This window comes from Dreissena polymorpha, chromosome 1 (genome assembly GCF_020536995.1).
Source record: "Dreissena polymorpha isolate Duluth1 chromosome 1, UMN_Dpol_1.0, whole genome shotgun sequence".
Lineage (NCBI taxonomy): Eukaryota > Metazoa > Mollusca > Bivalvia > Myida > Dreissenidae > Dreissena > Dreissena polymorpha.
The window spans coordinates 21,158,333-21,172,638 of record NC_068355.1 but is presented as its reverse complement, the minus strand read 5'-3'; the positions used below and the strand labels follow the sequence as shown (position 1 = coordinate 21,172,638).

Here is a 14,306-nt window from a genome sequence, read left to right as displayed (position 1 = left end):
TTTTTTTTTTTTTTTTTTTTTTTAAGATCATCTCACAAATGACCACCACACCCTCACACTATACCCCCCCCCCCCCCCACCCCCCCCCCAATTTTTTTTTTTGATTTTTTTTTTTTTTTTTTTTTTTTTTTTTAAGATCATCTCACAAATTATCACCACACCCTCACACTATACCCCCCCCCATTTTTTTTTTAAAACGGTTATGTTTGAAATACCGTCCAACCATCGCACCCAAAACCCCCCCCCCCCCCCCCCCCCCCCCCCCCCCCGATTTTTTTTTTTTTTTTTTTTTTCGCTTTTTTGGAAGATAATGTAATAAATGTCCACAACCCCACACTATACACCCTTCTTCACTCCACTCCTCCCTCCTTTGTGATTGAAAATGAGAGTCCCTTCACCTTTAAAAAGAAAATAGATGAGCGGTCTGCACCCGCAAGGCGGTGCTCTTGTTTATCTAGGGCTTTTTCATGTGTCAGCTTATGAAAATAACATTTCAAATACTTCAAGGTTTATATTAAGAAGTACAAATTTGTTTAAAAATTAAGTTACAAAGAATTTTCCCATATAAAGACTATTACAAGTAACAAAACGTTTAAATCATTTTATATTCACGTATTCTCAATAATTTGCAGAATTACCCCACCTTGCAATAAAATTCATCGTGTCCGTCTTACAAACCTATGTTTTGAAACTGCTGTCATCATTCCATCCTCCAAAAAATCACACACTTATAGTATTTTATATAAAAATAAACTGGTTAAACACAAATTAATTTCGAAATTTAAAATTCGTTTATTGTATACTACAGTACACTCCACGCGTTTTCCTCAAAAAACGCGCTCCCTCCGCGGGTTTTTTCTGCTAGCGAGTGTTCACGCGGCGTTGGAAGAGCGAGGTGAACTCGATAAAACGCTCGGAGTTACGCCGCGTTCGCTAATTCCTGCGGCGTGTATCACTTTAGGCTAGTCGGTAAATGCAGACACTTTCCGTTCTTATCAGTGACCGCCGTGCAACGCCGCGTTAGCAGTGTGCTACTGTGCATGCCAAAAAATAAAAACATTGTAATAATAAATTTTTTTAATACTGTGGTACATGTATAAAAAAGATAATTGTATAGAAAATTAATACGTATAAAAATTATATTTTTTAATTCACGGGTACGTCTACAATATATATTAGTCTAATATAATACATTTGACAAATTAATATTTAAATCATAACACATATGACCTAAGAATAATGTTCCGTAAAATTTCCAAATGAGAATAATAATTAGTAATCCGAAACACTCTACGATTTTTAATTGTTAACACGACGTTTACAAATGCTTCCAATATACAGTCATCATGTATATATTTCCCGACAAAAGCGCGCGAAAATTATGCTGCAATGTACAAGGTCACGGTACAATGTATACTCCTGCAAAGCGTGCGTGTATTGATTTTTTTGATACAAACTTTGTAGCGCAGAGAACATTGAATTTTGTTGATTTCGGTTAAAAGTTTCTTTGGTATTTATTAACGAAATTATATCGCGAATAAGTTGATATTTCCTCTAAAATAATTTCAAATCGAACACGCCGAATATTTATCGTTACGGTATTTTAGTAGAGTAATTATTTTAACACTAATTGTACTGTAAACTGAATAAAGAAGACATCTGGGCGGAACTGGATTTTAAGTGTTTGACGTTATGAAAACACGCAAAGCTTGTCTACTGACCAATTGTGTAGACTGCTGTCTGCGGTGTTTTGACAAAAGGGATTAACATGTGTGAATGTCACTCTGCCGATTTGGTCCATAATTACTGGTAAGCATTGTTTAGAATGTCGACGCAACAAGAATACAACTGTGAATATTAAATGCAATTATCAAGTCAATAGTTACCACCTTTTAGCAATCAATGGAATAACCTACAAACAAAGAGAAAATCAATGCATTAGCGAGCAGAGAATTGACTTTGTTCCGACAATTAAAACCATTCCTTATGCATTCGTTGAACGTGTTCACTTGAGTAAGTTATGCCTTTAGACAGGAAGCGGCTTTTCTTTGATTACGTCAAACTGTCAATTCACACAGATTTGCGAGATTTTTAGGGTCCTTGGTCATTTGTATACATGTTCAGTATAGAAAATCACCTGCTAACATGAAAACTTTGGATTATATTATCAAAATAAAAACAATGTTGCAAACTGTGTTTATATTAATTGGTAAGTATTAGTTAAAAGACGACGTTTTGTGTGTCGTGAATCAACGAGTTTTCTATACAGCAACAACTACTTCTACAACCACGTCGGGATCGATCTATCTTGGTTGTTGTTGTTTTTTTGTAAATATTATACTACATGTACATGTATGTACTTGTAATAAATGTAATTTTATTTGAAAATCAGGAAGTCAAACAAAATTAAATTGATCGTTATCTCGTAAAACGCGGAGTTTCCCCCGCGTTGCCAACGCCGAGGGCCGCCGCGTCGGCTTATCAGTTTTGCCAATCATTAACCGCCGCGTCCAAAATCATGCAAACGCCGCGTATAGCGGGATTTTCTTAATCTCCCTCCAGGTCGAAACCCGCGGAGTATGGAGGGAAATTGGGGAAAACGCGTGGAGTGTACTGTAGTATGCAAATTGCTGTTTGAACAAATATTGTCAGATACTGATGTTTTTCCTTGTTTAGCAGGGACAATATATAGGCCCTTTTCCCCATGGGAAAGGCCTCTTCCCCACAATAAATTTCTTTAAAATAGTGCAGATTCCCCAAAATTTTAAGTTTAACATTTGACAAAATCCCCGTTTTCTTCTTTTGTGTATATTTTACCCCTAAAATTGAAGGCCAGACCAGACGTCTCACCCACATTCAGAAAAAAATCATTGCTGATAGTTAATCAATGTATTAAAGTTATTTTTACAAAAAATCACATTTATAATTGTAAGGAATCTATGAAGTACCTTTAACAACAGAACACATGCTGGATATCGATAACATAATTAAACAGACTAAGATTAAAAAGCGCAAAGCAATTCTCGGTATTACGAAAGTTTCATCGACAATTTATCAGTCGTGAAATTACGTGACAACCCATAATTTCACTACAAAAGTCAATAAACTAGCCAAAAGGAAAATGCATTATTATGCGTAAATTTTATGGGGTGACTTACTGTTCATACCCCAATTGCGACGATCTGAGTTGCAGAACGTGTATTTGTTTGAGTGTATAAACTATCAACATATTTACTCTGAAGTTTTAGCTGTGCATGCGCAGGAACATTTTATGAATGTAAAAAAAAAATACGACGTAATGTTTACTGCTCATATTTATTTTAAGCTCCCTTTTATTTTCAGATTTTAATTCTTTAAAATAAATAAATTGTTGCTCTTGTATTATTTAACTGACATTCGGATTGGCAACATAGCATTTTCAATCGACCCTGTCTTAAACGTCGGTCACGTCCAACACTTATGAGAATGTCTGCTCGTGGCATTGGAGATGCCTTTGTAACTTATTGAACGAAGTCGTTACATCAAAAACACGAAACATTCGCAGAATGTATGCAGTTTTGATTGAAAAACATGTAAAATTGCCGACATTTTCAACAATGTTACCGAACGCCATATGTGTTTATACGTGATAACTGATTACCTCCCATGAAAATAAAGCGCTATTTACTTAAAATTTCACGGAAAATTCGGCTTTAAAAACTTTAGGGTTGGCTGGGTTCTGCTTGGTAGGGTTGGGTTGCCCGAAACACAGAATCTTTTTTTTTTGGCCTAGTCAGCCACTTTAACCACGTCGCTAAAGAGCTAGCCCAACAGCAAGGCTGTTGTAAGTGACCTTATTTGACAACAGTTTGTCAACCAGTTCCGGATAATCAGCAGTTCTGATTAATTTGTATTTAATTTTCCATAATGCCCCAATAAAAATAAAATGATAAGTGTCTAAGGTAAACATTAGGTAAAGGAATAAATTAACAAAGTTTTAGCAAGAAAGCTTTTTTATTATGCTTACAGGGGGGATAAATGCAGCAAAAAGTTAACTGGAACTGATTGAATGCGTTATGTTTTGAAATGTGCATAAGGATATAGAAGGCTTTATTTTTTTCAATTAATTTTTTTGCTGATTGAAAACAAATGCCATGACACTACAACATGTCTTGCATCCACATGGCCCTCCCAGAAACTATTATACACGCTCAGACCCATTTTCATATTCACAGTTCTATCTCATCCTCATCGCCATTAATGTGAAAATACTGAGCTAAAGCCAGTGATTGAACCCAAAACCTCTTGAGTGGTAGTCAAACACTTTAACCACGTGGCTAAAGAGCTAGCCCAACAGCAAGACTGTTGGAAGTGACCTTATTTCACTACAGACAGGACCTCATCCAATTGTGTTGGGCCTTGATTTTTGAATCCAATAAAAAGAAATAACTTCTCAAGTCTATAAAGTTCATTTATAAGATGCACATGGTAAAAAAAGACTACATTTGGTGTTGTTTGTCTGTCCTTCAATGTGCAGTCTGTTTGTCACAACACTTTTTAGGGCTATATCTCAGAGACTACATGTATATAACATATCTTTGAAAGGTTTTTAAATATCAATGACAAGAAGTGTCATGCACAAGACCCATAACTCTAAACTTTCTTTAATAAGAGTTATTGCCCTTTGTTTTTATTTCATGTAACTTCTGAGGGCCACTACTCAGATACCATGCAAGACTTTATGGGTATATTGATATAAATGAGGAGACATGCCATGCTTAAGAACCTTAATGTTTCATTTCTTAAAGAAGACTGAGAGTCATGACCTTTTGTTGTTTTTATGACTGAACTTTTCAGGGCTATATTTCAGATACGATTCAACATTTCAACATGAAACTTTATGTCAGGGTGTGTAGAAATCAATGAAAAGAAGTGCCATGCACAAGAACCATAACCCCGTAAATGAGGGGAAATGCAATACATAAAAACAATTCCCCTACACTCAATTATTTTTTATGATTATACTGTGTATCAGGAATTTGCATTCATCCATAAATACAATGAAATATGAATTTGGCGGGGGTTATCCATTCAACATTTTGACCTGTAAAACAATGTTTTTATGCCCCAAAGGAGGGCATATAGTGATCGCACTCTCCGTCCGTCTGTCTGTCCGTCACACTTTTCGTTTAAGTAAATGCTCATAACTTCTATGTCCCTTCAGATGTAACATTCATATTTGGTATGCATGTGTATATGGACAAGGCTTTTCCATATGCTTACAAATTTTGATCCCTTTGTCCTTGACCTTGAACTTAGGGTCCGCGTTTAGGTTTCGAAAAATGCATTTAGGTTTTTAAAAATGCTCATCATTTCTATCAAATCGTTTATCGGGGGCTTATGTCATTTTATGGAGACAGCTCTTGTTTCTAAAGCAGTTGGGTCATTTTGCATATATGGAAAATTAGTTATTTTAGTACCGGTACATACCTCAGTGTTTGCGTGGTTAAATCTAGATTGCTGTACATCGACACTCCCACATTGGCTAGTAACGAGCACCTTTCCCAAATACTGATAATTTCTTTGAAATTTTATAAAAACACATGGACTATCCATACGCCTGGTTAGATTAGGATTGAGTGAATAAAGCTCACCTTAAGGTACTTTTCACTCGCCATGGCGATCAGGCAGAGGAATTGTATACCCCTGTTTTATATTATTAAGACTTATAGCCGAATGAACCATAACAATTTTGATTATAACAAGATTTGTTTCTTGCTTGCTAATTGTAAGTATTAATGTTACATGTTCTAATATGTGTTAAACTGTACAGATGCCTGTTCAGCATGTCAGAATGGTAGAGTCGGAAACCAGTCTGAAATAGCTCAGTCTCAGGAAAACTACAGTAATTGCAGGGAACCAGTAAACAACATGAGCACTGGTTGGGTGGTGAGTGAAGGAACCAGCAAGGGCATCAACTCTGTCTTCATATCAAGAATTGATTATCTCACTTTTTGACTGGAATTGGCTCTTAACAACATTGTGGGCTGTCTTTGACAGAGAAATGTGCATTAACATTTTAATAATTCATGCTTTTTATGTACCGGTAATCTTTCTTTTTCTTTTTATTTTTTTTTGTAAATTTTGTTCTATCTTTGGTTATTACAAATCTTTTCAACAACTTGTTAAATAATTTTATGTTATTTTATATTGTTAACATTATTTGCATAAACTAAATTCATTTGATTTTTCAAAGCACCAATGCACGTTTTTTATCATATCTCTACCCAAATGTAAACCTATTACAAAGAAGCCTGATATAATTTTTCTAAACTAGCCAGTAAGCATTTATAACAGTTGATGCGTGGAGTAACAACGTGTGATTCTGAATTTGAATATAGTCTTTAATTTTAGTATAAATAAAATTTATGCAATTCAACTAGACAAATTTGATACCAAGATTTTGTACATTTTATATGCAAAAGCAATGCATTTAGGGTCATAAAACATATTAATTCCCAAAAATGCAAAGTCAAAGCGTTTATCTTCATAATTTCTGTAAAAAAGGCAACTTAGAGGTACATGTATGATCAACAGGAAAACAAGCTATTGCCCTATCATTCGGTAATTTATCAGGCTAAGCTATGTATTGAACAAAAAAAAATAATCTTTACTCCCTGGATATCATCCAGTTGCTGTTTTGCTGTTAATAACAGGCCACATGTTGCTTCAGATCCCACTTGCAGTTTCTGTATTGAGTGGTCTTACTTGTGTAGCACCTAGCCCATTAGTTAGCTACCCGAAGTAAGTCTCATGGCCACCTCCCCTCTGTTACCCTGCATGATTGAGGGGTTTATTGATGTTCAGACGAGGTTTTTCTTGAGAAGAATTTCAAATTATTGTTTACACTAAGGACTGTGGCGTGTTGTTGTTTTTACATATTTACTTATTTATAAGAATCAGATTGAAAATTTTACTTCTAATTTTTTTAATTGTTAAACTGCTGTGTTCTTGTTCACTAAATACACAGCAGTGTTGCTAAATTCTCAGCATTTCACTTGTTACTGAAAAAGAAATTGTGGAATTTTCATTGAGATCACAGTATATATGCAAAATACAATGTACAACATATAGATTGTTCAGTTTTATAAAGATTAACCAGTCTGTACATGACAATTGACCGCTGTATCATGCTAGGTGCATTATGTATAGTATTGCCACAGTTGATGCTGTTTTGTATACTTTTATTGTTATGTTTATCGAATTATTTTATCGTCCTATCATTTTCAGAATGACCATTACATTTCTTGTGGAACCTTCAAAGTAGAAGTTGGTTTTTGAATACGAATGTTTGCTTCTTGTAGTACTATTGGACAGTTATTGCTGGATTTGTAAATGTTTGTATACAATGCAATTATGACATACGTTCAGCTTGTTTTAATTTTATTCTTAAAATGCTTGACTTTTAGAGCAAATCTGAACCCACTTGAGCACAATATGCTCATGAGCTTTTGTGATGGCTTTTTGTCTGTGATTCATTCTTTCTTTGTCCATTGTCAATACCTTGTAATTACCCAATTTTCATTAAAATTAGTTAAAACATTTGCCCAAATGATATTTTGATGCCAGGTATTAAATCTGTCCATGCCCCATAAGTTACATGTTAAATATTGATATAAAGAGAAACTTTTTTAAATGTTTTTGTGAAGCGTCCTTGGGGCCTCCCCCCCCCCCCCCCCCCCCCCCCCCCCCCTCCTCCTATTTTGTGGGAAAATGAGTCGCAAACTGTTGAAAAAAGTGAAAAAATGAGTCGCAGACTTTCTATAATTGTAAAAATTAGAGTCACAAACTTCTTGGAACTGCAAAAATTTGAGTTGCAAACTTCTTGAAATTGTGAAAATTTGAGTCTGGAATTGTGAAAAACAGCCATTCACACAGAAGGAAAAAAGGCTCATTATAAAAAATTTGGCTTATACCACAAGGCTCATAGGATTGGGTGTTGGTATGCAACACAACATTTTGACCACTTCCTTCTGATTTAAATAAAAGTCTGTAACCCACAGTCTTTTATTAAAATTTTGACAAAGTGGTCAAAATGTGTCCCTACATGGGGGTAACATTTTTATGTCCCCCACTATAGTAGTGGGGGACATATTGTTTTTGCCCTGTCTGTTGGTTGGTTGGTTGGTTGGTTGGTCTGTCTGTCTGTTTGCGCCAACTTTAACATTTTGCAATAGCTTTTGCTATATTGAAGATAGCAACTTCATATTTGGCATGCATGTGTATCTCATGAAGCTGCACATTTTGAGTGGTGAAAGGTCAAGGTCATCCTGCAAGGTCAGAGGTCAAATATATGTGGCCCAAATCGCTTATTTTATGAATACTTATGCAATATTGAAGAAAGCAACTTGATATTTGGCATGCATTTGTATCTCATGGAGCTGCACATTTTGAGTGGTGAAAGGTCAAGGTCATCCTTCAAGGTCAGAGGTCAAATATATGTGGCCCAAATCGCTTATTTTATGAATACTTTTGCAATATTGAAGATAGCAACTTGATATTTGGCATGCATATGTATCTCATGGAGCTGCACATTTTGAGTGGTGAAAGGTCAAGGTCATCCTTCAAGGTCAAGTATATGGGTCAAAATTGCGCATGTAATGTCACTTAAGCAATATTGAAGCTAGCAATTTTATATTTGACATGCGTGTGTATCTCAAGGAGCTGCACATTTTGAGTGGTGAAGGGTCAAGGTCAAGGTCATCCTACAAGGTTTCTCAAACACATCTTGTTCTTAATGGAAATAGTAACATTGCCTGCTAGTAACCCTATAGTATAATTATGTGAATTTAAGTGAGCGATCCATTGCCATTATGGCCCTCTTGTTTTTGTGAGTGTTTAGTTTTTGTGTAAATACTGAAATCATCAATAAACAACTATGCCAAACTCCAGCTAGACTGTTCTCATACCACAGTGGTCTCTCCAGTCAATACCAAGAAGATGCCAGCGATCCCTGGGCCTAGGTTTGTGTCAGCCGGGACTCTAGGGATTGGCACAGACAATCACATGAATGTGAAGGAGCAGGAGGAAACATTTCCCCCAATGTCATCAGGTAGGTCAAGGGGCTAAGGGAGCCCAACAGTCAATAAGTCATATGTTGTTATTGATTATTATAAAGCTTTTCCATAATTTGTATGATATATATCATAAAAATTTAAGTAAAATTATATCACATTTTTACAAAATGTAGCTCATCTATTTTTTGAAAACAAATTATGAGCTATTGTCATCACCTTGTCGTCGGCGTCCGGTTAAGTTTTGTGTTTAGGTCCACTTTTCTCATAAAGTATCAATGCTATTGCATTCAAACTTGGTACACTTACTTACTATCATGAGGGGACTGGGAAGGCAAAGTTAGATAACTTTGGCTTGCATTTTGACAGAATTATGTGCCCTTTTTATACTTAGAAAATTGAAAATTTTGGTTTAGTTTTGTGTTTAGGTCCATTTTATACCTTATGTATCAAAAATATTGCTTTCATACTTGCAACACTTACTAACTATCATAAGGGGACTGTGCAGGCAAAGTTATGTAACTCTGACTGGCATTTTGACAGAATTATGTGCCTTTTTATGCTTGGAAAGTTGAAAATTTGCTTAAGTTTTGTGTTTAGGTCCACTTTTTTCCTAAAGTATAAAAGCTATTGCTTTTATACTTGCAACACTTACTAACTATTGTAAGGGGACTGTGCCAGCAAAGTTATGTAACTCTGACTGGCATTTTGACAGAATTATGGGCCCTTTATACTTAGAAAATTTGGTTAAGTTTTGTGTTTTGGTCCACTTTACCCCTAAAGTATCATAGATGTTGCTTTCATACTTGGAACACTCGCAAACTATCATAAGGGGACAGTAAAGGACAAGTTGCATAACTCTGGTTGTCATTTTTCGGAATTATGGCCCTTTTTTGACTTAGTAGCTTTGAATATATGGTTACATTTTGTGTTTAGATCCACTTTACTTTTAAAGTATCAAGGCTATTGCTTTTAAACTTCAAATACTTTCAAGCTATCATGAGGGTACTGTACCTGGCAAGTTAAAATTTACCTTGACCTTTGAATGACCTTGACTCTCAAGATCAGATTATTAAATTTTGCTGAAATTGCTTTAACTTCTTTATTTATGATTAAATTCGATTGATACTTTGACAAAACAACTCTTACCTGACATACCACAGTAGACTCCACCCAAACCATCCCCCAAGCCCCCCCCCCCCCTCAATCCCCCCCATTATTTTTTTTAAATTAAAGATCATCTTATAAATGACTACCACACCCTCACACTATACCCCCCCACCCCCACCCCCAAAAAATAATTTTTATGTCCCCCATAGAGGGGCATATAGCAGTTGAACTGTCCGTCAGTATGTCAGTCAGTCTGTCCGTTTGTCCGAAAAAAACTTTAACATTGGCCATAACTTTTTCACTTTTGAAGATAGCAACTTGATATTTGGCATGCATGTGTATCTCATGGAGCTGCACATTTTGAGTGGTGAAAGGTTAAGGTCATCCTTCAAGGTCAAATGTCAAATTTATGGTGTCTGTCCGTCCGAAAACTTTAACATTGGCCATAACTTTTTCAATATTGAAGATAGCAACTTGATATTTATCATGCATGTGTATCTTATGGAGCTGAACATTTTGAGTGGTGAAAGGTGAAGGTCAAGGTCATCCTTCAAGGTCAAATGTCAAATATATGGCGTCTGTCCGTCCGAAAACTTCAACATTGGCCATAACTTTTTAAATTTTGAAGATAGCAACTTGATATTTGGCATGCATGTGTATCTCATGAAGCTGCACATTTTGAGTGGTGGAAGTTCAAGGTCAAGGTCATCCTTCAAGGTTAAAAAAAATAAAATTAAAAAAAAAAAGCGGCGTTCTCATGAAGCTGCACATTTTGAGTGGTGGAAGTTCAAGGTCCAGGTCATCCTTCAAGGTCAAGTTCATCCTTCAAGGTCAAAGGTCAAAAAAATTAATTCAAGGCGGTGTTCGCATGAAGCTGCACATTTTGAGTGGTGGAAGTTCAAGGTCATTCTTCAAGGTCAAGGTCATCCTAGGTCAAAGGTAAAAAAAATAATTTCAAAGCGGCGTTATCATGAAGCTGCAAATTTTGAGTGGTGGAAGTTCAAGGTCAAGGTCATCTGTCAAGGTTATTCTTCAAGGTCAAAGGTAAAACAATAATATAAAAAAATTCAAAGTGGCATTATCATGAAGCTGCATATTTTGAGAGGTGGAAGTTCAAGGTCAAGGTCATCCTTCAAGGTCAAAAAAATAAAATAAATAAAAGCGGTGTTCTCATGAAGCTGCACATTTTGAGTGGTGGAAGATCAAGGTCAAGGTCATCCTTCAAGGTCAAGGTCATCCTTCAAGGTCAAAGGTCATTTTTTTTTATTTCAAAGCGGCGTTCTAATTAGGGATGGCAAAATTATTTGAATATTCGATTGAATGGTCAGCATTCGAATAATAAAAATGATATTCGCATTTTTTTCCAAACGATATTACACCAATATTTAATGACCTGCGAACCGCTTACTAAAATGCAACCGAAATCACCTGGAAGTAACATGTTTGACGTGACATTCTTCGTGTCAAACTGATAACGCGGCCTGATCAGTGTTGATTGCGCAATGCAATATACACGTCTAAGAAAGGCCCCGACTGATGTTTGCCAATGGGGTGCCAATTAACGGTTTCAATTGACTGGCGAATAATAATTAAGTTTTGTGATCACAGTATGTACAGCCATTAAAATGTGTGAATTACTCAAATCGCGCAATGTAATATACTTACTATGAGAAAGTGCCTGAACTGTTGTTTGTCAATTAGGTACCAATTAAGGGCTTCAATTTACTGGCGAATAATAATTTAGTTTTTGTGATCACAGTTTGAACAGACATTTAAATATGTGAATTACTCAAAAGTAACAGATGATATAAATTAAATTGCATTTTTGGAAGATAATGTAATTTATGACCATACACCCACACTATACACCCCTCTCCACTCCACCCCTCCATCCTTTGTGATTGAAATTTAGATAGGTCTCTACACCTTTAAAAAGTAAAATAGATAAGCGATTTGCACCCGCTTTTGTAAACATATAGCATATTTATTTTTTTTCAGAGAAACGGGTATTGTTTATTGTGGTTAACAGGGTTTTTTCACAAAATTGTGAGAATCCTGATGATCCTAAAGATCAATTAGCAAAGTCGTCTGTTTCAATATATTTTGTTAGGCCTGTTTGCGGAAAGCTTGTAGGAAAAATATGGGTAGAGTGTACGTGCTTGTGTGCTTTAGAGCTAGCCTAGACTGTAGCTTGTTAATTCATTATGAAATTTTAAGTTACTTTTCTCAAATGTTCATCATGAGGAGAGGCCGTGTTGCATGTAACACCTGTGTCCCTGCCTCAAAGGTCAAGGTCACTAATAGTACTGCAACGATACGCCTAAAAGCGTATTGCAATATATATTGTCAGTTCAAAAACCCGTATTGCAATATATCACAATATATTGCTAACTTGTACCAGAATTATAACTCACCAATTACCAGATAATCCCGTATATTCTAGTTTTAAAGCAAATTCTGGTAAATATTTACTATAAAAGTGCTCAAGAATAACACAAAACACAAACTTTCACCAATTTTCTTAAGTATCAAAAACATTTTGGCATTTGTTACTTTTTAAAGATGTGATGAAATAACGTCCAATCGGGCGTTTTTTTCCCACTGAACACGCATAAATAGCCTGACGTGATGTTCCTGTTTTATACAACACAAAATACACCCACACTTTCCATGCGGCGTTCTACATGTCTGCGTAATTATCGCGCGCTTTTTATTGAGACAAAGGATAAAGCCCTTTTTTGTCGCGTTTGCATTACAATTCGGAAGCGTGTTTCGGAGATTCGGATTACAAATTTAATAATGCTCATTTTAGAATGCTTTTTTTACGTAACAATTTATTTTTACTAAATACAGCTTTGTTTTGTTTTCCTTGATATCATTATTTCGGATGGCTTTTCTGGACGAAATGTAGATGAATTTTTGTAAAATTTTTGTACCGGTATGATGAAAATACAATATGCGGATTGCGATATATACCGGTATATTGTTGCAGCACTAGTCACTAAAGACTGTAGCTCAAACTTGTACCTGATGCAGGTTGTTTAGAGGCATGATTGAAACCATTAATTGGCTACACATTGCCAAAATTCATCTAGCTAGCATTCTTATATTCAATTTGTTCTCAAACTACTCAACATCATAATGTGTCTATGGCTCTTATTGTTAAATTTCTATTCAGTGGAACTCCAAAATCTTGGTTAGTACTGCAACTACCAACACGTAGTTGTGACTTATTTGAAATTAAATACATGATATGAGTTGCTTTCTGAGAAAACTGGGCATAATGCATGTGCGTAAAGTGTCGTCCCAGATTAGCCTGTGCAGTCCACACAGGCTTATCAGGGATGACACTTTCGGCTTTAACTGGATTTTTGTGTAGAAGAGACTTCCTTTAAACGAAAAATACCATAAAACTGAAAGTGTCGTCCCTGATTAGCCTGTGTGGACTGCACAGGCTAATCTGGGATAACACTTTAGGCACATGCATTAAGCCCAGTTATCTCAGAACATGACTCATATGTTCACAGATCAGGCGGTGGCGCTCGCCAAGGCAGAGGAGGACGCCACCAGCATGATAGAGGAGGTGAAGCAAGATACCCAGGGGGCCGAAAACCTGCCAACCATCTCCAACAAGAATCCTACCATGCTCCTCAACGAAAAACTTAAAAGTACGGCGGCCTTGCAGTACTGTTGTTTCTGACTAGAATTTATTGGACTTGTATTTTCATGCTCACAAATGTAGGCATTCTTTGTATGGTCATCAAACTTTCAGACAATGGTTATAATCAAATGTAGGTCGAGATAAAAAACCAGCCAAATCCAACCAGGATTTTTAGAGTTATGGCAATTGGTTTGTGTTAATTAGTATACTTAATTAGCTTTAAAAGTAAACGAATTATCAACTTAATACTTAATTATAATAGGTTAGTAGATAACTATAAGGGTATGATGGATGGCACAAAAACCATAACTCTTGCTGCACTATTTTCCGTAATTTTAGAGTCATTTTTCTTTGCAAATTTTTATGCCCCCCTTCGAAGAAGAGGGGGTATATTCAGGGTTCGCACAGGGCTTGAAAAGTGCTTGAAAACGAGCCCTAGGCTTGAAAAGCCCTTGAACAAAGGTTGGCCTTGAAAATGTGCT

General features: G+C 35.9%; 1 protein-coding gene across 2 annotated transcripts in view; it reads left to right on the top strand.

Annotated features, from left to right (window-relative positions):
• LOC127873824 (double-stranded RNA-specific editase 1-like) overlaps positions 1-14,306 on the top strand; it is a 108,713-nt gene that overhangs the window by 3,178 nt on the left and 91,229 nt on the right. Inside the window, exons 2-4 of one of the 2 annotated variants that reach the window (XM_052417834.1) lie at positions 5,813-5,928; positions 8,954-9,091; positions 13,691-13,831. In XM_052417834.1, coding sequence (XP_052273794.1) covers positions 8,980-9,091; positions 13,691-13,831 — 253 coding nt within the window. In that variant the 5' untranslated portion in view covers positions 5,813-5,928; positions 8,954-8,979. The remainder of the gene's footprint in view (positions 1-5,812; positions 5,929-8,953; positions 9,092-13,690; positions 13,832-14,306) is intronic. The other variant, XM_052417825.1, reaches the window with a different exon arrangement.